The sequence below is a fragment of the Colias eurytheme genome, chromosome 6, assembly GCF_061535395.1.
Source record: "Colias eurytheme isolate Ceu_HAF_F1 chromosome 6, ilColEury1 Martin Lab GWU primary, whole genome shotgun sequence".
Classification (NCBI taxonomy): Eukaryota; Metazoa; Arthropoda; class Insecta; order Lepidoptera; family Pieridae; genus Colias; species Colias eurytheme.
In genome coordinates, this window is record NC_142985.1 from 4,806,426 (window position 1) to 4,831,562 (window position 25,137).

Below are 25,137 nucleotides of genomic sequence, written 5' to 3' on the forward strand. Positions count from 1 at the left end.
TGACGAATTGTATTTCTTTCAGGAGGAAATCCTGCGTCCCGAGTATTTTCCTGGAAGTTAAATAAAAAATTAGCGAAATGAATATTGTACCGGCACGGAGATGCCTTATTACCAATAAAAACGCAATAATATTAATATTTGCTAGTGAAAGAATTTGTAGTTGCGGATAGTTGCCCCAAGAGCAACTATCCGCACAAGTTTCTAAGGCGACTATCCTTTTTGATACGGATACTTGCCCTTTTTATTGGCGGAACAAATCAACAATATTTTGCAATAAAATGTAATTAACAGTATAATTTAAAGTCTAATGCACGCAAAGAAACATAAACTATATTGAAATCACAATTAGTAACAAAAATATTCAATACAAATGACTTACCAATATAGTTTCAACGCCTATCGAAGTTTCACCGCGGAACAATTTCGCTCGCACAGATGAAACGCGTGATTCTACACAAACGATTGACGTGGCACTGAGGTCTGCGGGAGGAGTACTTACAACTATAGTAAAGCGTTATTGCCACTAATGTCCGTAACATAGTGTATTCGAAACTGCGGCAAGTATCCCACTGGCGCAACTATCCGGCTTTTACCCTAAACGTTCATTTTATTTCAACGTACAGGAATCTAAATATGTATGTGGCCTAGCCGATTTCCCCCTTTGTAGTTGACCCTGGATAAAAAATGAGTCAGTTCAGTACCTACTTCCAAAGATCACCCTCCATCCTCTCCTCCATCCTCAATATTCATAAAAATGAAACTCTTCTAAGTTTGTGAAAACTTAGAAGAGTTTCATTTTTATGAATATTTTAGAGCTAAAACAAGTGTCAGATGATCCCTAAGTCTATTATAAGCAAAACGGAAGTTTCCAATGAATAACAGGACAAAAATAGGTCGTCTACAAGTCGCGTAGAAAAATCGCGGGAGGTACCTAATTGAAAAATTGCTACACTCGGAACTTTTGCCGTTGTGCTCTTAAAGGTCAAAGGAAACACTCGTCTCTTACGTTCAATGTAAAGATTTTTTTGAATTAAAATGTCTGAAAAACTCAGTGTTTCCGAAGTTCGTGCGACCTATCAACATTTCTCATGGATGGATTATTCCGTGTTTGTTATAATGTTGGGTATTTGTGGTGGTGTTGGTATCTATTTCGGTTTTATTAATAAACAAAAATCTGCGCAAGACTATTTAATGGGTGGTAGAAATATGTCACTTCTTCCCGTTTGCTTCTCTCTTGTAGCAAGGTAAGAAAATTATTTCTATATTATTTCAAAACTTCATAGAGTAAAGACAATCTCAAGTTAAGTATTAACATTGATTATTGATGTTTAAAACTATAATTCAAGCTCTACTAAACTATAATGTCTTCTCAGTTTTATTTCAGGAATATCCCTTTTGGGCATCCCAACAGAACTTTACGTTTTTGGAACTTCCTACGTTTTCAATATCATTGGTGCCCTGGTTATGTCAATTGTTATAAGTTATACATTTATTCCGGTATTACATGAGTTAAATCTAACATCAGCTTACGAAGTACGTAGTAATTTTACTAATTTATTTGTGACATTAATAATAATCTTGTAGAGTGTTATAATTCTAAAACTTTTAACAATTACATTTCAGTATTTGGAATTACGTTACGATAAGAGGACAAGAGTTTTTGGATCAGTTCTCTTCAGCGTTTATTTGGTAATCCTAAACTTTATACTTTTACTGTGGATATTGTATGAGAATTATTATATTTTTCTAACCAATAACAATATTGCAGATGGCCTGGCTCCCCATTGTTATATATGTTCCTGCTTTGGCGTTCAATCAAGGTATAAATAAGCTGATCTTTAATTACTATTGATGGTAAATTTAAGAAACTTAATGGCTCTCAATTTCGTATTAATTTTTTAGTGACTGGTGTAAATATACACATAGTTTCCCCGATCGTGTGCCTTGTTTGCATTTTTTATACATCAGTGGTATGTATTTATTTTATTCTATTAAGTATAGGTATTTACTTTTATTATTGTAACTTACTGTTATTCTTAATTTTAGGGAGGCTTAAAAGCAGTAGTATGGACAGACGTTTTTCAAACTATAGTTATGATTGGAGCAATGTTTTTAGTAATTATTAAAGGAACAATAAATGTGGGCGGTTTTCAGGAAGTATTAAAAAGAAATTGGAATAGTGGAAGAATAGAACATCCGCCGTAAGCACTAGAATATTCTGAATAACTTTTAAATTATGTAAATAACAATTGTTTACTCATATACCGTGTTACAGTTTCAGCTTTGATTTAACAGAAAGACATTCATTTTACGCTGTGACCATTGGATCTTCCTTTTATTGGATTGGAAATATAGCAGTCAACCAATCTATGATGCAAAGATTTTTGTCATTACCCGATTTAAGATCATCCAAAAAGTGAGGTGAATTTTCTGTAATATACAACTTCTTTTCTTTATTTATTTTCAATTCAGATTTATATTTCAGGGCGGTGTGGGGATTTTTTTGTGGAGTTTTTTTAATATTAATTTTGTGTGGATATAGTGGTTTGTTGGCATATGCCCGTTATTATGACTGTGATCCATTGAACTCGAAATTGGCTCTGGCAAAAGACCAGCTATTGCCATTGTTAGTAATGGATATTTTGGGCGAATGGAATGGTATACCAGGAGTGTTTGTAGCTGGAGTATTCAGTGCTGCTCTCAGGTAAGAATATAATAAACTTTTGCACATTACATGAGTTTACATAATACCTACATGTGTTTCACCAAAAGGCGTAAACTCATTGTTCTTAATTCTAGCTCTTTATCTACTGGCCTTAATTCGATGGCTGCTGTAGTTCTGGAAGATTTTTGGAAACCATTTTTTAAAGATTTAAATCAAAAACATACACAGATATTAATACGTGCAGTTGTTGTCGTACTTGGATGCATTTGTGTGGGTATGTATCGATTTTTGCTGCGTGTGTTTATTCATACAAAATAATATTAGTGATTATTTGGTGTTGTGTTTGTAATACTTAAAATGTATTTCAGGCTTGGTGTTCGTTGTAGAAATGTTAGGCTCTGTCTTACAATTAACAATAAGCTTATCATCAGCTTCGATGGGACCTCTTGCTGGGATATTTCTAATGGGGCTTTTTCTACCTTTTATAGATGGAACTGTAAGTGTTTGAATAAATACTTTAATTAAGTGTTTTACTACAATAAATATGCCTTAAATATTATTGAAACAATTATTCTTTTCTTCTATGTTAAAGAGTGCACTTACTGGTGGATTCATTGGTTTGACGTCCGCTTGGTGGGTCGCGGCGCAGTCGCAGCTTGCGCAAGTGCAGTCATTACTCATATTTAAAGAGAAGGACAGGTTTACGTACAATTGCACGTATGATTTCGATTTATTACCCTCCGCCTCAGATCAAGAAAGGTTTGTATTGACTTTTAACGACTTATAGGTAGGCAGATGTTTAATTTTCATATAAATTTACAGAAATCTTATGTTTCCTTCAAGGTACCTTTAATATCAATCACGTAGAATTAGGCCAAGGTATTAAGATAATAGAAATTGATTACATTGTTAAATAATTAGATTAAACGACGAGAGGTTATTATTAAGTAACTGATAAAACGTACCTTGAAAACTATGATCGTTCTAATAATAAATTAATAATTATTGAATGATACATCTTTCACATTTGGATAATTTATTATGAAAATGATAGATTTCCGAACAATGGAGATCGATTTAAAGTATTCATGTACAATATGAAACTTGATTCTTGTCAAATTCTTCAGAAACAGACTTTGCATGGTTTATTTAAATCTATAGCATTTATATTTATTGGGAGTTTATTTTTAACATTTTAACCATCATTGCATTTGTTGTTTATTTCTCATTTTCAGTGCAGTGCCGTACATTTATCGCATATCTTATTTATGGTTTACGGCTTTTGGTTGTATGATCACAGTTTTGGTAGCATGTCTGGTTAGTCTAAGGCCCCAGAAAAGAGTTCCTATTGAAGCGAAGTTATTTGCGCCTTTTTTGAGGCATTGGATATCGGGGAAAAGGAGAGTGAGTAGATTTCATATTGTAGTCATATGAAATTCTTTTTATTGTTACTAAATAAAATAATGTTTTTTTTTTCTTGTAGGTAGATGAATTAGATATGAAGCGGTGAGGTGAAAGATAAATTAAATAAACAATTTATACAATTCTTATTTTTATTTTAATTTCTATCCTTACAATTTAAAAAGGAAATTCTGTACCCGTATTTACCCTAAATATTCCTGACCTGTAAAGACAAAAACACACAGTTAATCAAAGCATAAAAATTAATAAAATCAACAATTGCTATATTTTCAGTTATTTATAAACTCTTTTCCATGAAATTGTCACCTCAATAGATTTGCTTTTACATTTCTACCTCAAATATTTACCTTGATTTCGACAAGTCACTATTGCCCATCGGGTAGATGCTTCCAGAACATTTGTCATAACTTGCGTCACGTATATTAGAACATTCTTGTGCTAGAAGGTGATTGTGTACAATCGAGGCTGCCATGTACTCATATCCTTTACTATGGGAGCATACGTTGAACCAGCAGCCAGGCATTAAAGATCCTCCATTGGGATAAAAGTCTGCGTCACCACAAGGATCAGAGAACCCATATAAAGCTGTATTAGTGTGGATTACTTCTACGTATTGAGCGTCAGAACTACGGAGACGATTTTGATCATTTTTCCAAAGAGGACCAGCTGGATCGAGGCCTGTTTAATTGAATATGTTTATTAATATTTATAGTATGTTAGATTTATGTTGTAAATGTTTGATTGATTGGATTTGAACAGATGAGGGTTGTGTTTTGTTCATAAATTTCACTTGTCAATTGTTTTTGTTATTCAAAACTTTACTCAGTCAAGTTATGGGAAAATCGTTTTTATAACCTTTGTATAACCAAGACTCTCATTATCTTAAAAAAAAAATTGCGGTATAAATATGTAGATAGTCATATTCTTTAGTAAGTATGTATATTTAATTACCTGTTATTCTCCTTATTAACCCTCCGACCGTTCTTCCTGCATTACCAACCATATGAGCGCCCAAACTAAATCCAACCAAATGTATTTTATTGTAAGAAATACCAAATTCTTCATTCAGCCACACTATGAATCGTCCAAGCTGCTCACCAAGAACAGCCACACCTTTTTTAGCCGTAATATAGTTTCTAGTTGAAAGGTCACTCCAATCTAATACTATGACGTTGACATCGTGTTTATGTAAGAATGCTGAAGAGGTAAAAATTATAAAAATTTGGTTCTATAATCTATACAGATATATATTTCTTTTTTACTTTGATCGGTATGTTGCTTACCATCGGTTAGAATTCTGTTCATCATATTATCGCCGTGACCATACCAACCGTGTACTAAAAATACAACTTGATTATACTCATTGAAAGACGAATTAAAAATTGAGCTTTTGTCTCCATAATCTAGTACATGCGCCGTTGAAGGGTTTTGTCTGAAACATTTATTTACAGTAAATAACATTTTATTGTTTAAAAATCTAGTGATTTGTATTTTTATGACTACAAATATTTGTTTAGATAATGTTGTCATGAATAGTTTATGTCAAAGAATGGGCATTGAGCAAAACTGTTATAATTATAATTTAGCTTTTATAGTTGAGAATATAATAATTAGTGTAAAGGAACTTACCTCGTAAATAGCCAATAAGGATAATTGGCGGAACTTCGCCGAAACTCGTCCAAAAACACATAATCAACTGGTTCTAGTGTGTCCACTAAATGAAGACTATTATCACCGTCTCCCGGAAAATAAAAATATCTATCCCCTTCTTGATAATGTTCCATTGGATGTTTGATAATCGTACCGAAGCTTACTGTTTGTTAATATAAAATTTAAAGAAATATAAAATTATTCATAGAAACATGCATACCTACCTGTATAAAAACTTTTAAAGAATATAAAAAATAGAACACTCATCGCGTGTAATCTATTTTTTTCGATTCTTAAAAAAAATTTCATTTAGAAAGCAGTTGAATGCTATAAAAATAAATATTATTTATAAAATCAATTAAATACTACTAAATATTACCTGATATTATTCCTAATGTTACCAAGAGCAGCTTCATGATCACTAAAATTTGTTATAGATCTTAAGAAATTAAAAAAAATATATATATTATATTATATTGATCACAAAATTAACTTTCGATTTCAATGTGGTTAAACGGTCACGAACAAACTATTATTAATTATTTGTTATTTATAACTCAAAAGCTTATCAATTAATCTATTAATTGTATTATAGTTGTAAACTATTATCTTAAATAATTAACATGTGATTATCTGTTTATATAAAACCTTAAAGAACAATGTCTGTATGTTGAAAATAGGAAAATAAAACAAGGTATGTAATCTATGGGGCTCTTTTAATTTCTCATATGGATGATTATCCATTCATCCATTCTAACTACTACATTTTGGCCTACATAAGTAGTAGGTATGTAGTATGTAGTATTGCTCCTTTACAAGCATGAGGAATAATGTAGGTACCTACTAAACTTTTGGAATTTTCTACTTAATTTTGATAACATAATACGTAGGTTAATAATCTCATATGAAACAGATTAATCAAGATAAGAATATTATAATTCACTGTTAATTTGTTTTGTCAAAACATATTTTATCAAGATCAATAACACAATTGTTGTGAAATTTCAAAAATCTGCATTTTATTAAAATTAACCATTTGTATTGTACTGGTTTTAACCTCGATTATCTTATTTTGATAATATATGTTATTATTTTTACTCAATTATTTATATAAGTTATCAAAAAATCAGATTCATCAAGATTAATATCATTTGTCATGTAAAAATAAGTTGTATCCATTAATGACGAAACTGAGAAATTTCTGTAATCTACGTTTTATTAAAATAAACGATTTGCACTATTTCTTTAATTGTTTCGAAGTTTATAAAATAAGCAATATACATATTTGTTATCATAATATTTTTAGTGTTATGTCTGGTTTTCATGCTCAATAAAGTGTTAAATAAACTAAATGTACAATTAAATACCACAGATACTTAATCATCACTTTATTTAAAACATAATTTAGGTTTAGTATGGCCAACTACTTCCCGTACTGAGGCCATAGATTCCGTTTCTGTAACAGAAATAAGAGTTTAGTGATCAGTCTGACTATGAATGAACATAATCTTAATCTTAATCTTCTTCTTATATATAAAAATGAATCGCAAAATGTGTTGGTAAGCGCATAACTCGAGAACGGCTGAACCGATTTCGATAATTCTTTTTTTATTATATTCCTTGAAGTACGAGGATGGTTCTTATGTAGAGAAAACGTAAACATGTACCACGGGCGAAGCCGGGGCGGACCGCTAGTACTATTATAAAGGCGAAAGTTTGTATGGATGTATGGATGTATGGATGTATGGATGTATGGATGTATGGATGTTTGTTACTCTTTCACGTAAAAACTACTGAACCGATTACAATGAAATTTAGCACACATATAGAGGGTAACTTGGATTAACACATAGGTTAGGTTTTATCCCGGAAATCCCACGGGAACGGGAACTATGCGGGTTTTCCTTTGAAAACGCGGGCGAAGCCGCGGGCGGAAATCTAGTATGTGATAATATTTTAAACATTGAATTATCTGTATAAAATAACTTACCCATTTTTGTTTAATATACCATTTCCCATATTTAAGGTGTTTCCACTGCATTGGTTGCTTAGGGCTTGATTTAGGTTAGAGCATAATCGACCTTGAAAATGGTTGGTACGGATGCTAGAAGCAAATAAATCATATGCTCGGCTGTGCGCACACTGATCGTTATTGCAGCCAGGTTGGTGTCTTCCGCCATTAGGATAGAAATCTGTATCACCAATAGCACTCCGTATACCCATAGCGTCGACATTTGTATGCATAACTTCGACATATTGTCCTGAGTTACGATTTAATGCGTTAGAGTTTGTGTACCATAAAGGGCCTGCTGGATCCAGACCTGAAATTGAACAGATGTCCTAAAGTAAAATGACTTCTTCTCTTCCTTAGTAGCTTCTATCAAACATAGTGAACTAAAGTAAATCTACATCTTGAGAATTATTCTCTACAAACCTGTCACTCTCCTAGCTCTCCCGCCAACTTGTCTACCAGCAATTCCAACAATATGAGCTCCTAAACTGAAGCCGACAAAATGCACATTGTTCCAGTTGCCACCGCCCGTGTTCAGCAGCCAATTAACAAAATTGCCCAGATGTTGACCCACGCTTGGTACCCCTGCTACGGCTGTCACATAGTTCCCTGCTGCTAGCGCGTGCCAATCAACGACTACGACATTGACGTCACTAACAGCTAGAAATGCATCTTTGATTCGTAAGTTTAAGACTGAATTTAAACTGCCTGTCCATCCATGAACAACTATTTTCAGTGGCACGTTACTGTTGTAGTTGGAAGTTCGGACGGAATTGGCGTTACCATTTATGATCGATTGAGGATTATTTGGATTTCTCCTGGAAATTAAAACAATTTGTAAGAATAATCTTATATATAAAAATGAATCGCAAAATGTGTTGGTAAGCGTATAACTTGAGAACGGCTGAACCGATTTCGATAATTATTTTTTTATTATATTCCTTGAAGTACGAGGATTTTATGCAGAGAAAACGAAAATATGTACCACGGGCGAAGCCGGGGCGGACCACTAGTATTTTAATAAAAATGGAACATCGAAAAATGAATTAATTAGAATAGGAGTATAAGGAGAAAAAAAATGGTAATTTAATTATTTTGTTTGGTAAACGGTACAACTATGTTATGACGATTCAAAGGTGCTTCTAGAAGAAGTCTAATTGAATACATAACTGTTTCAGTTTCTTTGAATCTGAAAACAAACCTTGTATATAACCAGTAGGCATTATTTGCTCCATTTCTTGTATTTAACCAATTGTCGTCGACGGGGGCTGCTAAATCCACGAGCTGGGATTCTCCGTCGTCGTCGCTAAACCAAACATAGCGATTGCCATCATTTTTTAGTGGCGTAGGAACCGCACTCACAGTTATTACTAAAAATGTGTAAATTTAGATGATCACATACTTTTCTAAGATTATTAATATTCACATGCCGGAGATTTTTAATATTAGTATAGTTTACTTAACGAATAAATTGAACATTATCTTCTTAAAAAGATATTTTTTAACTCACAAAACAAATGTTTGATTCAACGTATATTTCAGTGATAAACTTTTTGTTAGGTAAGTTAAAATGCTTCCAACGTAAATTCTATTGTTGCTTTCTTTAAAAATTTCTAGGCTTAATAGCGTAGAGCCTTCTTGACACAAACTATCCATCACTTTAAAAGTTATTCAATTGAAACCAAACGAACAAACTCTACAACTTTAGAATATAGTGTACAGTTTGTGAATTTCTCCACCGCTTGTTCACCGCCTTTCAGGTATCCTATTTAAAAAGTTTAGACGTTTCGGTCATTATTTGTCTAAGAGATAACCTAAACAAAACATATCGAGAAGCTGTGTCATTTTTGTTGTAAATCGGTTAAAAAAATGTTTTACTAACCTGCCAAACACAATATCAGCAGTCTGATAGCTTCCATTGTTCTAATAGTTTTAGCGAGGATATTAGTAACATTATTTATTTTATATACAATTAATAAGTTGGATTAAAAGATTAAAATTATCTCAAATTTTTGATGATTAATACGCGTAATATTCGTTTCCCTGTTTCGTGATATTCATGCGTTGGAAGTTATTTAAACGAACATGCAATGATATCGTGCGACTTTGTTTGCAAAAATAATTTACGAATATTAAAAGAGCACCTTTTCGTCTCTGCTCTAATATTGGGATTTAGTTTCATTGAAGGAAGAGTTTATTAAAGTAGAAAATATCTTAAAAATCTTAAAATATATTAGTGTCGAGGTACCGACATTTTAATAGCCTATCCAATTTTTGCTTTACGGTTGTCCTAAAGTTCATTAATAAAATAAGAACTACTTCTTACCTACGTACATATTATTCTCATACAAGTTAAAGACTTTTTATGTTACCTTCGAGAACAAGTAGTCAGAAGTAATACGAATGAATTTATTATTAATTTATTATGAATAGCCACTATGCAATTATTTTAGAAACAAAGCTATGCCATTGCCAAGTCGTATCAATTAGTAGATATATTTATTTCCTACTAGGTTTCCGCCCGCGGCTTCGCCCGCGCAGTCAAAGAAAAACCAGCATAGTTCCCGTTCCCGTGGGATATCCAGGATTGCGTCATTTTCCCGGGATAAATAGTAGCCTATGTCCTTTCTCGAGTATCAAAATATCTTCATACCAAATTTCATGAAAATTGGTTCAGTAGTTTAGGCGTGATTGAGTAACAGACAGACAAACAGAGTTACTTTCGCATTTATAATATTACTCGCTTTCCACCCGCAGCTTCGCCCGCGCAGTCAAAGAAAAACCCGCATAGTTCCCGTTCCCGTGGGATTTCCGCGATAAAATCTATCCTCATTTCCCGGGATAAAAAGTAGCCTATGTCCTTTCTTGGATATCAAAATATCTTTATACCAAATTGCATGCAAATTGGTTCAGTAGTTAAGGCGTGATTGAGTAACAGACAGACAGACAGAGTTACTTTCGCATTTATAATATTAGTAAGTACTAAGTATGGATTTTATTTCGATTAATGCCACGCCTGTCAAGAATACTTAGCAAATCATAAAATATCTGCTTTTCGTTCCATTTTTATTTATCTAATTTAATATTTCCATTCAGTTAGTTATAACTTCATTATTATAAAATTAATACCTATTACGATAAGATTATAATAATTTTAATTCTGTATTCTATATTTTTTAATTCTGTATGTTTCCAAAGGGTTGCCGTGATCATTGTTTTGTATACTTACCTACCTGTATTAAAAAAATTGACATTAGTCATTCAACGGCATATTTTCTTGTTACAAGTTAATGTTCATACTGAAATCTCCAGTGTATTAGATATAAGCTTCTTGAATCAAACTTATATATTGTTTGTTTGTTGAATTTATTGACATGTTTGTCTTAATTGATCATGTATAATTACAGGTTCTTCTACGCATGTGGAGAATTAGTATTGGTATGAAAAAAAATGCAAACATTTCTTCAAAAATGTATTTAAAATATAATATAACAAACATTCATAGATCTTTAAATTTTAAATTCGGTATATATTTTGCGATGCCGTGAAAATTACAGCTGCCGTGTTGGAAAATAGTTTCCTTAGAACGGCCAAGAGCTGCCTGTCGATAAACCGTAAAGTCCCACTCTGAAATAAAATTATTTACATTATACACAATATCTATCTATCTGCTGTTTTCAATATATTTTTTTATAGAGAAGGAGTGTTGGATAATATATTTTTGTTAAGAGGATCGGATATGATATCGCATTTAAAATTTGTATAGACGAGATTATATGTTTTTGATTCTATCAGTAACATTTATTACGATGGGAATTCCATTTAATTACACATATTTTTGACGTGACAACGTCTTATAATTCGATAGAGCCTGCTGCACGCACGAAAAAACATGACTCATCCGGCGTTACCTCGCTCTGAGGCGTTCCATGTAAGGCTTGAAGTGCAAGCGAGAGCGCGGAACGAGCGACAAAGAAGCACAATCGGACGTTGTCACGTTCAACTATCGTCAGTAAATCGACTTTACGGACAACCAATTTTTTTTATTAATTATAAAAATAGCAGTTCATAATGTTTTAGGTTAGTATTTGAAAAAAAAAAGAATAAACTCACCCGCGCTTGTTCAGGTCACGATTTCCCATGCGAAGAGTGGCGCCAGCGCATCTGTTGTTCCTTGCTTCATTGAGGTTAGCGCATTGTCTGCCATTGAAGTGGTTGTATCTAACACTTGCGGCAAAAAGTTCGTAGGCGCGGCTGTGAGAGCAAGTACTGATCCAACATCCTGGCTGTGTGTTTCTGCCACCATTGGGATAGAAATCCGCGTCAGCGATTGGGTCAAAGATGCCGAGCAGTCCACCGTCGGTGTGGATGGTTTCCACATAAACACCGTCACGATTGTTGAGGGCCAGCGAATTACCGCCCCATTGAGGACCAGCAGGATCGAGACCTACAAATTGTTTATTAATAATATTTTAAGAATAAGTCCTAAGTCCTATAACCGTTATATTTCTTATTATTATTTTCTTATTTTATTATTTCTTATTATAATTATTATTTACATTATTTTCTTCATCATCTATTAAATAATTTACCTGTAACACGGATGGGACGGCCTCCTACAGTACGACCGGCATTACCAACGATGTGAGCTCCCAAACTGAAGCCAATTAAATGGAAGTTGTTCCAGTTTCCTCCGACTGTGTTAATAACAAATTGTAAGAATTGACCAAGATGCTGTCCTACGCTTGGGACATCACGCACAGACGTGGTGTAAATGCCACTTGCGGCATTTCTCCAATCGACGACGATAACATTAACGTCGGCAACATCGAGATATGCCGATGTAATCATTGGATTGATTGCTGAATTTCCGTTGCTGTTCCATCCGTGAACGACAACTTTCGTTTGTCTGTTACTATTGTAATTAGAGTTACGCACTGAATTAGCGTTATTGTGTACCAACACTTGATGGTTGTTGCGGTTGTTCCTAGAAAAAGTTTGAGATTTAATTTTAAATTACATTGTGATTGGTGCAAAATGAAACAAATACCCAGTATCTTTTTCCGCTACTTAATCTTATGAAGTACAGAGTTTCGAGAGCACAGAAAATATTTGATACTTTATTTTTGAACTGCGTGATTAAGTTTTACCTTGTGAATAGCCAGTATGCATTCCGAGCTCCAGCATTTCTGCTCATGTCAGGTTCTTCCTCAGCTTGAAGGTCTACGAGGTGAGGAACGCCATCACCATCAGGCATCCAGATATAGCGGCTTTCTCCTTCCACATAGTGGCTATTGTCCCCAGGGATAGTGGGGATAACGCTACACGTACACACTGTAAAACAGTAATTGTTAAGTCTTACTATTACAAAATTTAAATATCATATGCACTTAAGAAGAAGTTTTTGTTGAAAATGGATATTAAGAGAAATATAATATAACGAAAATGTTGACCAAGAATGCAATGTTACTTGTATGAGCAATACTTACAGGTAACGGTAGCAAGTAGGAGAATTGCGGACTTCATCACTCTAATGGGCCGAATCTGTGCGACGAACACCCAATTTACTTCCCTTTTATATTGAACATGTGTTTTTATCTTAATTAATGTTATCGCTTCCTTGCCCATTTTGCACAATATAATTTAAGTTTAATAATCTCGATAATTAATCTTTTTGTAATCTAATTTTTATATATGCATATACACTACATTAATACATTACATGAAATATGAATCTAAGATATTGGATATTTTTTTGTTCTTATTCAATGGCCTAAAGTCTAAATTTGACCATAAGAGTAAATAAATGCAGCGCAAACTACTATAAATAAATTTCTTCAGAAAAAAAAAACAAATCGTAACGTTAAATTTAAAATAAAATTTAATCGAGATTAATTTGAAGAAGAAAAGTTTTTTCCAAAAATTTCGATATAAATCTCTATCTACCCCCTTGAATAAATAACAGCTAAGCTGATATCAATCATGATAAACAACAACGCAATATTTATTATAGATATTGTGGGTTGATCGTATGATTTAAATCGATAATTTCTGATATAATATCGTAATTTCATTCAAAGATCTCCTCAATGAGTTTAAAGCCCAACAAAGTGATCACAGGTCAGCTAATATACAATATTAAAAAAAAAACTATTAAAAAAAATTAAACCATCTTCATACACGCAAGTACTGACTGGTCACTGTGGATTCGCCTTTTGGCAAATTCAGCCACACTCAGTTTTTATCAAATCCAGCACCTAATCCAAATCAGATCTTTCCTTTCTCCACTAATAATGAGTCTTTTACCAAATACAAGTAACGATGGTCAATTTTCGGTTTAATTTTCTCAGGTCATTTTTGGGCACGAATTAAAATGTTTAAATTTTATTTTTCTATTCATAGTGCATAATTTTAAAGTCCTTGCACATGCAGGTTTGTTGGATTATTTTTGTACGAAATGCCAAAATGGCATATTGAACCGTTTACCTAACCTAGCTACTAGTTTTTATTCTGTGACCTAACTAAAGATACTGTTGAGGAGTTACCTACCTTACTGTTATAAGTTTTCATCACAAGACTCCTAATGATAATCACCAACCCATCTACTGTGTATCAACGGATAAGCTATAGACATGCTATAGACCTTTATTAAATTGTTTAAACTATCCTTTTTTTTATGAAAACTACATTTTCAAAATTATATTAATTTATCTAAGAGGCATTCATCATAATATACTAGTTTTCTTATCAAAGTATACCTACCATTCGACACGTTACCGTTAACCTTTACCAATAACAAAGAATCATCAAAAAAGGTTAAGACATAACGAAGGTATATCCGCGAATTCTCGTGTCACAATGTTAGGGCGCTTGTGCACTACAAGGAATTTTACGGTCCGGCATTCCGATTTTTTACGGTCCGGTATGGCACGCCATTAATCTATATACTAGCTTGTGCACTATACGTAATTTTACCGTCCGACATTTTACTTTTCCCTGTTCCGGATGGTTTTTTGTGTCTACGAGTCGCTGTAGGTATAATTGTTTTCGAATGCCCACTTGCTTGGATTTTACTGTTTTTACTGCATATGCCAATTGAAAGCAAGCTCTTGTTTTACTTTCTTTTAGTTGGAAATGAGATTTGAGAAGTCGGTATTGTTATTTTATATACATTGACCAAGCATTGACCTATAATTATTATCTAAGTAAGTGTTGGTAAGTTAAAGTTCAAGTTGGAATAGCTTTAGCTCCTCGTCACCGATTAAAATAAATAAGTGAAACACGCATTTTAAATCTCTTACGGAACTTTACTTTTTATTATAACGAAATAATATAATATTTCACCTTCTATATTTTTTACTCGTTTCTTGTAAAATGCAAAAACAATCATTTATGATAGCATTATACCGCCAAACTTCCTTGAACTGTACCGCACTGATCCGAGTAAAGACGGACAGGTGCACAAGCAATTCATCGGTTTTTTCATGCCAAACCGGACCGTAAAAAATCGGAATGCCGGACAGTAAAATTCCTTGTAGTGCACAAGCGCCCTTAGTCTGCATACTCCTCCGAAACGGGTGGACCAAAACTCATGAAATTTTCTGTGCATATCGGGTAAGTCTGAGAATCGGCCAACATCTATTTTTCATATGTACCACGGGCGAAGCCGGGGCGGGCCGCTAGTATAAATATAGATCTGATTTAAATCTAGCCCGACTCTCAACTACTTATAATATGATTCGTGTAAATTTTTAAGAACTCTATAACTAGGTAACCAAAGAAAAATTAAAAACAAGAAATATATTAAAAATTGTATTTAACCAATAAGCATTAAAAAATCTTCAGTTGTTACATTTGTTTGTGAACATTACCGGTCCAATTGAATACCAATCAGTTTCTTTAGAAGGGCCAGGAACGTCCAGTCGTTAAACCGTATAGACCGGATCTGAAATAGAAATAATTTTAAAACATAGGTTATTCATGAGTTATATTCCAATTTAATGTAGATCTGATAACAAATCGGTTTTTTAATTCGAATAAGTTTAAACACGTTACATAAAAATAATGCCATAGTTGGAATTCCATCACAAAATATCTTCTATAAAGAAAGTCGTGTGCCTATCACTTATAAACTAAAAAGAGTTGAATCGATTTTGTGATTTTGGTCAGTATATTGGATCAGTTTCCGCTTTGATAAATTTTGTTAGACTTATTAAAAACAAAGTCTACGTGGGTGATGCTACTTTCTTATAAATTGGAAAAATTGCAGTTCGTTCAAGTATGTTTTATATCATTAAATTAAAGAAGGAACTCACCCGCGCTTGTTTAGGTCACGATTTCCCATACGAAGAGTAGCACCAGCACATCTGTTGTTCCTTGCTTCATTCAGGTTAGCGCATTGTCTGCCGTTGAAGTGGTTGTATCTAACACTAGCGGCAAAAAGTTCGTAGGCCCGGCTGTGAGAGCAAGTACTGACCCAACATCCAGGCTGTGCGTTTCTACCGCCATTAGGATAGAAGTTTGTGTCACCGATTGGGTCAAAGATGCCGAGCAGTCCACCGTCGGTATGGATACATTCAACATATACACCGTCTCGAGTGTTCAGAGCGCGTGAGTTACCGCCCCATTGAGGGCCAGCAGGATCGAGACCTGCAAATTGTATATTAAATAACATTTGAAGTAAAATTCCAGTCACGTTATGATTTGTTTAATATCTATCCTATAATTTACCTGTGATACGGATAGGACGGCCTCCTACGGTACGCCCAGCGTTCCCAACAATATGTGCTCCCAAACTGAAGCCAATTAGATGGAAGTTGTTCCAATTTCCTCCGACTGTGTTGATAACAAACTGTAAGAATTGCCCAAGATGTTGTCCTACGCTTGGGACATCACGCACTGAAGTGGTGTAAAGTCCACTAGCGGAATTTCTCCAATCGACGACGATAACATTAACATCAGCAACATCAAGATATGCTGAAGTAATCATTGGATTTAGTGATGAAGTTCCCTTGCTGTTCCATCCGTGAACGATAACTTTAGTTTGTCTGTTACTATTGTAATTAGAGTTACGCACTGAATTGGCGTTATTGTGTACCAAGACTTGGTGGTTGTTGCGATTGTTCCTGTAAGTTAGAGATTTAATTTTAACGTCTTATTATCATCGCCGTATAATCAAGTATGTATATGAAGGGCAGTTGATGTTTTAATGTAATTTAAACTTATAAAAGGCTTGTTTTATTGTAAGGTAAACCATACAGGTATTTTTTTAATTATTCATACGATATATTTATTAAAATAACAAATTATTAAATATATTAATGTTTAAAAAAAATATTTACCTAGTAAAAAGCCAATATGCATTCCGAGCTCCAGCATTTCTGCTCATGTCAGGTTCTTCCTCAGCTTGAAGATCTACGAGGTGAGGAACGCCATCACCATCAGGCATCCAGATGTAGCGGCTCTCTCCTTCCACATAGTGGCTATTGTCCCCGGGGATCGTGGGGATAACGCTACACGTACACACTGTAAAAATAAAAATTTTTGAGTCTATCTTACAAACAATTAAGAACAAAAATAAAAAAGAGATAGAAAACGAACAGTCAAGATGAGAAAATGACAATCATCGCCTACGAAAATGTATGAAAAGTACATAATGTTACTTGTATGAGCAATACTTACAGGTAACGGTAGCAAGTAGGAGAATTGCGGACTTCATCACTATAATTGGCGGAATCTGTGCGACGAACACCCAATTTACTTCCCTTTTATATTATTGAACATGTGTTTTTATCTTAATTCATGTTATCGCTTCCTTGCCCATTTTGCTCTATAATTAATTAATTTTAAATAATCTCAATGATCAATCTCTTCTGAAATTGAATTATCATATTTGCATTTTTTCATTACATGAATCTAGGACCTATATTTTGGTCGAGTATTTTTTTTTGTTCTAAATCAATAGCCTAAAGTCGAAATTCGACCACAAGCGTAAAAAATGTATGTGTATTAATGAACTTCAATTTTTCTTTGTCGGTCTGTGTTCATAATATTATTGTATATCAGATTACCACGTTTAACGTCAAAAATATTGAACTGATTCATACAAGGATTCATCTATACTAATAATATTATAAAGAGGAAAGGTTTGTTTGTATGTATGTATGTATGGTTTTCACGCATAAACTACCAGACCGATTTTGATGAAATTTGGCACAGATAATATTTAGACACTGAGAAAGAAAGGCTACCTTTTATTGCGAAATATGTACCGCGGGCGAAGCCGGGGCGGACCGCTAGTATGAAATATATTTTATGCTTATATATCATTACTTAATGATCTAAGTTTAATATAGATATTTAGGTATACCTTTGGGGTTGAAAATAAAAGTAAAATTTCTATATTGTAATTACTTAATAACGCATTTATTAAGTTCGATTTTATTTTTTTGTTCCAAAATTTAAACTTAAGTTTTGTACATAAAAAGTTATAAACATGAACCGAAAGTTCTAATATCAAATATGTATAAAAATCGTGCAGTTCGTACTGTTAATTTCCACGATTTACAAATTGTAAACTGAGTGATAGCAGTGTATAAAAATCGTGCAGTTCGTAGTGTTAATTTCCACGATTTACAAATTGTAAACTGAGTGATAGCAGTGTATAAAAATCGTGCAGTTCGTAGTGTTAATTTCCACGATTTACAAATTGTAAACTGAGTGATAGCAATTGTAAACTGAGTGATATTTTTTTTGTGTTCTCACGAACACAAAAAAAATAAATGAATATTACTTAATCTTCGAAAGAATTACTACCTTTTCAATTAAATAATTAAGTTTTTTCCAAAGATTAAGATATTAATCTCTACCCCCCGGAATAAATAACAACCACGCCGATCAATCATGATTGAAACAACAACGGAATATTTGTAGGTTTGATCGTGTGATGTAAATCGATAATTTCTGAGATAATTTCGCAATTGCATTCAAAGAACTCCTCAGTGAGTTTGCAGCCCAACAAAGTGAGCACGGGCCACTAGTTATTATTCTGTGGCACGGGTCGGACTCGCGCACCGAGGGCTCCGAACAAACCTATTTTTTAATATGTTGTAACTTTAAAATTTTAGTTTCTGGCAATTTTTTCTTTATCTGTGCTATAATAAATTGTTTTTAATCAAATTCAAGACTCTTATTCACGGCAAGTACCTTGTAGGTTTTGATTTTGGGAAAATTAATTGTTGAAATATGTGAACATTTTCCGCATTTACGCGCGGCTGTATCATTTGATTGCGTTGGCTTATAAGTTTGATTTTTTCACAGGTTTAACGGATCGTAGACAAACTTTACAATTATTACAGATATTTTAATATATGATTTTATATTTTTTTTTGCAATACATTACTTTTTGCATTGCACTTTTTGCACAGATAGAGGAATAATTGCTGTGAAAAAATAAAACTAAGTCAACGCAATCATAAGATACAGCCGTTTATACTGAAAATTTTCGCCAATTTCGGCATTCGCAAGGGAATCAAAACCTAAAGATTACTTCCCGTAAACACAGTGTTGAAATTTGGTAAAAAGCATCGTTTAAAAGAACAGGTAACGGAAATATCGTTAAAAGAAAACATTAAAAGTTACAATATGATAATAGGTTTATTCAGAAGCCTTCGGTGCGAAAATCCGACACACACTTGGCTGGTTTTATTTTTATGCAAATTTAATGTCTCGGCACATACAAGGCACATACAGATTAATTCTATTATTTTTGACCAAATTTTTTTAATTTGTTTTTTTGTACAAAACAAGTACTGTAGAGGAGTTTCCTAAATTACTGTACTTTCGTCTTCATCATTAGCCTCAAGCCTAATAATAATTATAATCACAACTCACCTACTGTTCCGGCTCTACCAACAGATTCATCATCAACATAATCATCGGCCCATTATGTTCCCACTCCTTGGACACGGGCTCCTCATAAGTGATCAGGCCATAATCCACCACACTGGCCAAGTTCGGGTTTACAGATGTCACATGTCCTCAAACTTTTATTTCTTCGACATGTCAGTTTCCTCACGACGTTTTCCATCACCGTTTCAAGCAGTGATGATGTTATAAACTTGCTCAGATAAATTGAAAAAATAAATTTATTTCCTGCGCGCTCGCCTGGTCTCGAACCCCCGACTTATCGATTTGAAGTACGAGGTCCTCACCACAGAGCCACAAATACTAGGTACTAATCAATTATAGATCGGCGTATTATTTGAATTAAATTTAATGTAAAAATTAAATTTTACTTAAATTTTAATGCTTTAAAATACTCTATGAAGAAATTAATGCTTAAGAAATGTATTTTCAAAAATTATCTATATTTATCTAGGAGGTCTTCATAATATTCTATTTTTCTTATAAAGGTATACGTTGGACACGTTACAATTTTTCAATAACAAAAAAAAAATCATAAAAATCGGTTTACAAATCATGAAGTTATTCGAGAACATTCAATATGCATATTGCATACCCATCCCACCCATCGGGTTTGACGCACTTGGTGCACTTCTCAACTTGTACACCATGCTCAAATGGTGAACTTAGCAACTTGTACACTTCTCAAATGGTACACTTCGCGACTGGTACACGTCTCAAATGGTGCACTTCGCAAATGGTGCACTTTTTAAGATTAGTTGAGATTTGGAAAAATTGTGTAAAAATGAAAGAATTTTTAGTTTTGGATGTTTAATTTTTATAATTATGTCAACACAATAATAATAATTAAACTATACAGAATCACCTTAAACACTATAACATTTTGGGTCATTTTTATTTTTTCAAAAATAAAAATGTGACTCGGATATAATAAAAATAATATAACTAATTATGTCAAAAAAAAAGTAGATTTACAGTAAAAAAATATCATAATAAAGATATGATATAATATCATATTATATCAATAACCTTTGTAATATTATTATTTAACTTTTAACTATTACTAATTAAATAAAAGCTTTAAATTAAATCATAACCTGTTTCTTAAAAACAAATTAGTTATAGTAAAAGTAATAATAAGTAAAACTTTGTAATTGTTACTATTTAATAATTAAGTACTTACTTATTATTACTTTTACTAATTTGTTTTTAAGAAACAGGTTATGATTTAATTTAAAGCTTTTATTTAATTAGTAATAGTTAAAAGTTAAATAATAATATTACAAAGGTTATTGATATAATATGATATTATATCATATCTTTATTATGATATTTTTTTACTGTAAATCTACTTTTTTTTTGACATAATTAGTTATATTATTTTTATTATATCCGAGTCACATTTTTATTTTTGAAAAAATAAAAATGACCCAAAATGTAGTGTTTAAGGTGATTCTGTATAGTTTAATTATTATTATTGTGTTGACATAATTATAAAAATTAAACATCCAAAACTAAAAATTCTTTCATTTTTACACAATTTTTCCAAATCTCAACTAATCTTAAAAAGTGCACCATTTGCGAAGTGCACCATTTGAGACGTGTACCAGTCGCGAAGTGTACCATTTGAGAAGTGTACAAGTTGCTAAGTTCACCATTTGAGCATGGTGTACAAGTTGAGAAGTGCACCAAGTGCGTCAAACCCCACCCATCATGCACTCAATTTGTTAAATAAATTCTTTAGTGCTAAATCTGAAGTGGACTTATGTTAATATTGTATCTTTGTGCGTGTTGGTATGTTTTGTAATGTAAGTCAAAGATGAATAAATAAATATATGTATAAATATAGGTCGGATAAAAAACTAGTCCGACTCTCTACTACGTGATTCATGTTACATAATATTATTAATTTTATTAAATGTGTTCAACTTATGTTTATTTTTGTCAACTCTATAGTTAGGCAACCAAAGAAAAATAAAAAAACAACAAATATCTTTAAAATTTTATTTAACTCACAATAAACAGCAAAAAATCTTTTTTTTATTCCTTTATTTATTTCTGCACATTACCGGTCCAATCAATCAGTAACTTTAGAAGGGCCAGGAACGTCCAGTCGTTAAACCGTATAGCCCGGATCTGAAAAAGGAATATTAAAATATAGGTTATTCATAAGTTATATTCCAATTTAATGAAGATCTGATAACAAATAGGTTTTTATAATTTGAATAAGTTTAAACACGTAAGAAATAACACGTTTTTGATTATATCAGTAATAATAATGACCTAGTTGGAATCATACATACCCTGCAGTCCCTTACAAAATATCTTCTACGATTTCCATCGATATAAAAGAAAGTTGTGTATCACTTATAAACCAAGCATGGCTGAACGGATATTGTGATTGTGATTTATTGGCTCTCGCTTTGTTAAATTTATAAAAAAACAAAGTAGCTATGTACTCTCTTAAAATTTGGAAAAAATGCAGTTCGTAGTATGTATGATATCATAAAATTAGAGAATTGACTCACCCGCGCTTGTTTAGGTCGCGATTTCCCATACGAAGAGTAGCACCGGTACATCTGTTGTTCCTTGCTTCATTAAGGTTAGCGCACCGTCTGCCGTTGAAGTTGTTGTATCTAACACTAGCCGCAAAAAGTTCGTAGGCGCGGCTGTGAGAGCAAGTACTGATAGCACATCCAGGCTGTGCGTTTCTACCGCCATTAGGATAGAAGTTAGTGTCACCGATTGGGTCGAAGATGCCGAGCAGTCCACCGTCGGTGTGGATACATTCGACATATACACCGTCACGAGTGTTCAGAGCGCGCGAGTTACCGCCCCATTGAGGGCCAGCAGGATCGAGACCTACAAATTGTACATATTAAAATATATTTGAAGTAGAATTCCAGTGACATTATTATATTCCAATAATTAGCCAATAATTTACCTGTGATACGAACAGGACGGCCTCCTACGGTACGTCCAGCGTTCCCAACAATATGTGCTCCCAAACTGAAGCCAATCAGATGGAAGTTGTTCCAATTTCCTCCGACTGTGTTAATAACAAATTGTAAGAATTGTCCAAGATGCTGTCCTACGCTTGGAACATCACGCACAGAGGTGGTGTAAATGCCACTTGCAGCATTTCTCCAGTCAACGACGATAACATTAACATCGGCTACATCAAGATATGCCGAAGTAATCAAAGGATTTATTTTTGAATTTCCGTTGCTGTTCCATCCGTGAACGACAACTTTGGTTTGTCTGTTACTACGGTAATTAGAGTTACGCACAGAATTAGCGTTATTGTGTACCAGAAGTTGATGGTTGTTGCGGTTGTTTCTGTAAAAGATGATTAGAGATGTAATTTTAACGTCTTTTTATCATCGCCGTAAAATTAAGTATGTATGTATATTGTATATGAAGGGCAGTTGAAGTTTTAATGTAATTTAAACATATAAAAGGCTTGTTTTATTGTAAGGTAAACCATACAGATATTTTTAAATTATTCATACGATATTTATTTAAACAACAAATTTTTAAATTTAATGTTAAAAAAAATTTTTTTTACCTCGTAAAAAGCCAATATGCATTCCGAGATCCAGCATTTCTGCTCATGTCAGGTTCTTCCTCAGCTTGAAGGTCTACGAGGTGAGGAACGCCATCACCATCAGGCATCCAGATATAGCGGCTCTCTCCTTCCACATAGTGGCTATTGTCCCCGGGGATAGTGGGGATAACGCTACACGTACACACTGTAATCCAAATTAATAAGTTGAGTTTTTCGTAAGATATCTTGTTTACATCCACCAAATAGATACCGACCAACTGACGTCCAAATGTAATTTTTTTAATTAACTTTTTTAAATGATTAACGAAATAACTACGTCAGTATTATTAATTGGAATATCCTTGCTATTGGTGAACTTTTTTATTATACAAGTGCTAAATGATGTTGTTGGAAATAAATGATGAGTGGATCGTGGTTTTTTTTATTTGGTGACAGTAGTAAATGCAAAATTATTATGAGTGCAGTTATAACTCTATATATAAGAGAGGAAAAAATTACAGAACGAAATCAAAACATAACTAGTAAAAGAGAAAATAATTATATTTTTGGAAGAATTTGATTTCGTGTTGAAAATGGAAATACAGAAAATCAGCGCCTTTTGCAGCTGCAACGCTGATTTTTAGTAGCGTACAATTGACATTATTTTTCATGTAGGGCATGTTTCATTATTAAAATAAAATCTAATTTCAATCTAATAATATTCTCATTTTGTCAATATATATTTTCCTCGAAAATGACTTGGAAAGTATTAACTGTTATACTGTAAAAACTAATTAACTGCTTAACGACACAATTTTTCGAATATTGTGACACGAGCAGAAATATTACGAGGTGGCCAAGTGGTAATTCAAAAAAAGAGCACATGAAAATCTATAAAATAACTTTCTACGCATATAAAAAAAAAGACGGGTTGCACTCCGGGAGTGCCGGCAGAAGTGAAAACTTGATTATTAACGTTGAGCATGTTTGATATCCATCCGTCTTACGCTTTTTCGATCAGGTCACGTGTCCTGACGATTTTATACCCAACGCCGCTAAAGAAGTTTTCACTTCAAAAATAATAATGATATGAAATACGTGTTATTCAAATATTCATTTTAATTGTGCAAATTCACAGATAAAATAGCATAAAAGCTAGGAGGCATTTCCAGTCAGCAGTTATAACTAAAATCAAAAATCAAAAAGACTTATTCTTGAAAAAAAAATTGGCTATGGCTTACTGGCCTGTCAAGAATTTTTATCATGGGGAAGCATGGGGGTCTGAGTATCAATCAATTGTAGGTAGTTATCTAGGCACAATAAAAATATTTAATTAAATGTTCACTACGTTGAAAGGTTCAATTAACGTAATATTATAATTCAAAGATACTCACAGGTAACGGTAGCAAGTAAGAGAATGGCGGACTTCATCACTATTTTAATGGGCCCAATCTGCGACTAATTCTTATTTTCCTTCCTTTTTATATTGCACATATGTTTTTATCATAAGTAATGTTATCATATCCTGGCCCATTTTACTAATAACAATCATCTATCTTTTCTGTTATCTCATTATCATATTTAATTGTCTTTTTTCAATCATCACAAAAATACCTACATTTGTGACTAAGATATTTTTGTATCATAATAATTACTAGCTTACCGCCCGCGGCTTCGCCCGCTTTGTCTAAAACCTAATAAATTATATACTAAAACCTTCCTCTTGAATGACTTTATCTATTAAAAAAAACCGCATCAAGATCCGTTGCGTAGTTTTAAAGATTTTAGCATACAAAGGGACATAGGGACATAGAAAGCGACTTTGTTTTATACTATGTAGTGATATGGAGCATGGATATGTAGTTTAGGGATTTGAAATTTAATAATAGGTATTTCATTAAATTGCAAATCGCACTC

General features: G+C 33.1%; 6 protein-coding genes across 6 annotated transcripts; 1 reads left to right on the top strand and 5 right to left on the bottom strand.

Annotated features, from left to right (window-relative positions):
• The first annotated feature begins 987 nt into the window (after positions 1-987).
• LOC149907615 (sodium-coupled monocarboxylate transporter 1-like) lies at positions 988-4,211 on the top strand. The gene is made up of 13 exons (XM_090103360.1): positions 988-1,244; positions 1,374-1,533; positions 1,624-1,689; positions 1,769-1,820; positions 1,903-1,970; positions 2,047-2,201; positions 2,276-2,416; positions 2,486-2,704; positions 2,800-2,939; positions 3,034-3,161; positions 3,258-3,424; positions 3,901-4,069; positions 4,149-4,211. The coding sequence occupies exons 1-13, from the start codon at positions 1,036-1,038 to the stop codon at positions 4,173-4,175; spliced, it is 1,701 nt and encodes a 566-aa protein (XP_089959486.1). The 5' UTR covers positions 988-1,035; the 3' UTR covers positions 4,176-4,211.
• Positions 4,086-6,238, bottom strand: LOC149907616 (pancreatic lipase-related protein 2-like). Its single transcript, XM_090103361.1, has 6 exons — positions 6,117-6,238; positions 5,717-5,900; positions 5,371-5,519; positions 5,039-5,284; positions 4,435-4,765; positions 4,086-4,289 (listed from the first exon to the last, which is right to left on the bottom strand). Exons 1-6 carry the CDS (start codon positions 6,151-6,153, stop codon positions 4,244-4,246), a joined length of 993 nt encoding a protein of 330 aa, XP_089959487.1. The 5' UTR covers positions 6,154-6,238; the 3' UTR covers positions 4,086-4,243.
• Positions 6,239-7,147: 909 nt separating this feature from the next.
• On the bottom strand, positions 7,148-9,667 carry LOC149907617 (pancreatic triacylglycerol lipase-like). The gene is made up of 5 exons (XM_090102527.1): positions 9,631-9,667; positions 8,950-9,118; positions 8,172-8,566; positions 7,728-8,058; positions 7,148-7,193 (listed from the first exon to the last, which is right to left on the bottom strand). Exons 1-5 carry the CDS (start codon positions 9,665-9,667, stop codon positions 7,148-7,150), a joined length of 978 nt encoding a protein of 325 aa, XP_089958653.1.
• Positions 9,668-11,329: 1,662 nt separating this feature from the next.
• On the bottom strand, positions 11,330-13,274 carry LOC149907618 (pancreatic lipase-related protein 2-like). Its single transcript, XM_090103362.1, has 5 exons — positions 13,238-13,274; positions 12,899-13,082; positions 12,341-12,735; positions 11,862-12,195; positions 11,330-11,375 (listed from the first exon to the last, which is right to left on the bottom strand). Exons 1-5 carry the CDS (start codon positions 13,272-13,274, stop codon positions 11,330-11,332), a joined length of 996 nt encoding a protein of 331 aa, XP_089959488.1.
• A 2,373-nt stretch (positions 13,275-15,647) lies between these two features.
• Positions 15,648-17,466, bottom strand: LOC149907619 (pancreatic triacylglycerol lipase-like). Its single transcript, XM_090103363.1, has 5 exons — positions 17,430-17,466; positions 17,090-17,273; positions 16,479-16,873; positions 16,064-16,397; positions 15,648-15,693 (listed from the first exon to the last, which is right to left on the bottom strand). Exons 1-5 carry the CDS (start codon positions 17,464-17,466, stop codon positions 15,648-15,650), a joined length of 996 nt encoding a protein of 331 aa, XP_089959489.1.
• Positions 17,467-21,747: 4,281 nt separating this feature from the next.
• Positions 21,748-23,363, bottom strand: LOC149907620 (pancreatic lipase-related protein 2-like). Its single transcript, XM_090103364.1, has 4 exons — positions 23,242-23,363; positions 22,618-23,012; positions 22,202-22,535; positions 21,748-21,809 (listed from the first exon to the last, which is right to left on the bottom strand). The coding sequence occupies exons 1-4, from the start codon at positions 23,346-23,348 to the stop codon at positions 21,764-21,766; spliced, it is 882 nt and encodes a 293-aa protein (XP_089959490.1). The 5' UTR covers positions 23,349-23,363; the 3' UTR covers positions 21,748-21,763.
• Between the last annotated feature and the right edge of the window lie 1,774 nt (positions 23,364-25,137).

What these genes read in the sequence shown, in the direction of transcription:
- LOC149907620 (XM_090103364.1), bottom strand. Translation starts at nt 23,348, where the DNA reads ATGCCTGATGGTGATGGCGTTCCTCACCTCGTAGACCTTCAAGCTGAG. An exon ending in CCGTCCTGTTCGTATCACAG is followed by an intron (nt 22,536 to 22,617) that starts GTAAATTATTGG and finishes TACAATTTGTAG; the next exon opens with GTCTCGATCCTGCTGGCCCT. An exon ending in CGCGACCTAAACAAGCGCGG is followed by an intron (nt 21,810 to 22,201) that starts GTGAGTCAATTC and finishes TTCCTTTTTCAG; the next exon opens with ATCCGGGCTATACGGTTTAA.
- LOC149907618 (XM_090103362.1), bottom strand. Translation starts at nt 13,274, where the DNA reads ATGAAGTCCGCAATTCTCCTACTTGCTACCGTTACCT. An exon ending in CCGTCCCATCCGTGTTACAG is followed by an intron (nt 12,196 to 12,340) that starts GTAAATTATTTA and finishes AACAATTTGTAG; the next exon opens with GTCTCGATCCTGCTGGTCCT. An exon ending in CGTGACCTGAACAAGCGCGG is followed by an intron (nt 11,376 to 11,861) that starts GTGAGTTTATTC and finishes ATTTTATTTCAG; the next exon opens with AGTGGGACTTTACGGTTTAT.
- LOC149907615 (XM_090103360.1), top strand. Translation starts at nt 1,036, where the DNA reads ATGTCTGAAAAACTCAGTGTTTCCGAAGTTCGTGCGACCTATCAACAT. An exon ending in GGAAGAATAGAACATCCGCC is followed by an intron (nt 2,202 to 2,275) that starts GTAAGCACTAGA and finishes ACCGTGTTACAG; the next exon opens with TTTCAGCTTTGATTTAACAG. An exon ending in ACTTGGATGCATTTGTGTGG is followed by an intron (nt 2,940 to 3,033) that starts GTATGTATCGAT and finishes AATGTATTTCAG; the next exon opens with GCTTGGTGTTCGTTGTAGAA.
- LOC149907616 (XM_090103361.1), bottom strand. Translation starts at nt 6,153, where the DNA reads ATGAAGCTGCTCTTGGTAACATTAGGAATAATATCAG. An exon ending in GTTAATAAGGAGAATAACAG is followed by an intron (nt 4,766 to 5,038) that starts GTAATTAAATAT and finishes TCAATTAAACAG; the next exon opens with GCCTCGATCCAGCTGGTCCT. An exon ending in AGTGACTTGTCGAAATCAAG is followed by an intron (nt 4,290 to 4,434) that starts GTAAATATTTGA and finishes TTGTCTTTACAG; the next exon opens with GTCAGGAATATTTAGGGTAA.
- LOC149907617 (XM_090102527.1), bottom strand. Translation starts at nt 9,667, where the DNA reads ATGGAAGCTATCAGACTGCTGATATTGTGTTTGGCAG. An exon ending in GCTGATATTGTGTTTGGCAG is followed by an intron (nt 9,119 to 9,630) that starts GTTAGTAAAACA and finishes ACACATTTTTAG; the next exon opens with TAATAACTGTGAGTGCGGTT. An exon ending in GGTATATTAAACAAAAATGG is followed by an intron (nt 7,194 to 7,727) that starts GTAAGTTATTTT and finishes TTTCTGTTACAG; the next exon opens with AAACGGAATCTATGGCCTCA.
- LOC149907619 (XM_090103363.1), bottom strand. Translation starts at nt 17,466, where the DNA reads ATGAAGTCCGCAATTCTCCTACTTGCTACCGTTACCT. An exon ending in CCTACTTGCTACCGTTACCT is followed by an intron (nt 17,274 to 17,429) that starts GTAAGTATTGCT and finishes TTATTTTTACAG; the next exon opens with TGTGTACGTGTAGCGTTATC. An exon ending in CCGTCCTATCCGTATCACAG is followed by an intron (nt 16,398 to 16,478) that starts GTAAATTATAGG and finishes TACAATTTGCAG; the next exon opens with GTCTCGATCCTGCTGGCCCT.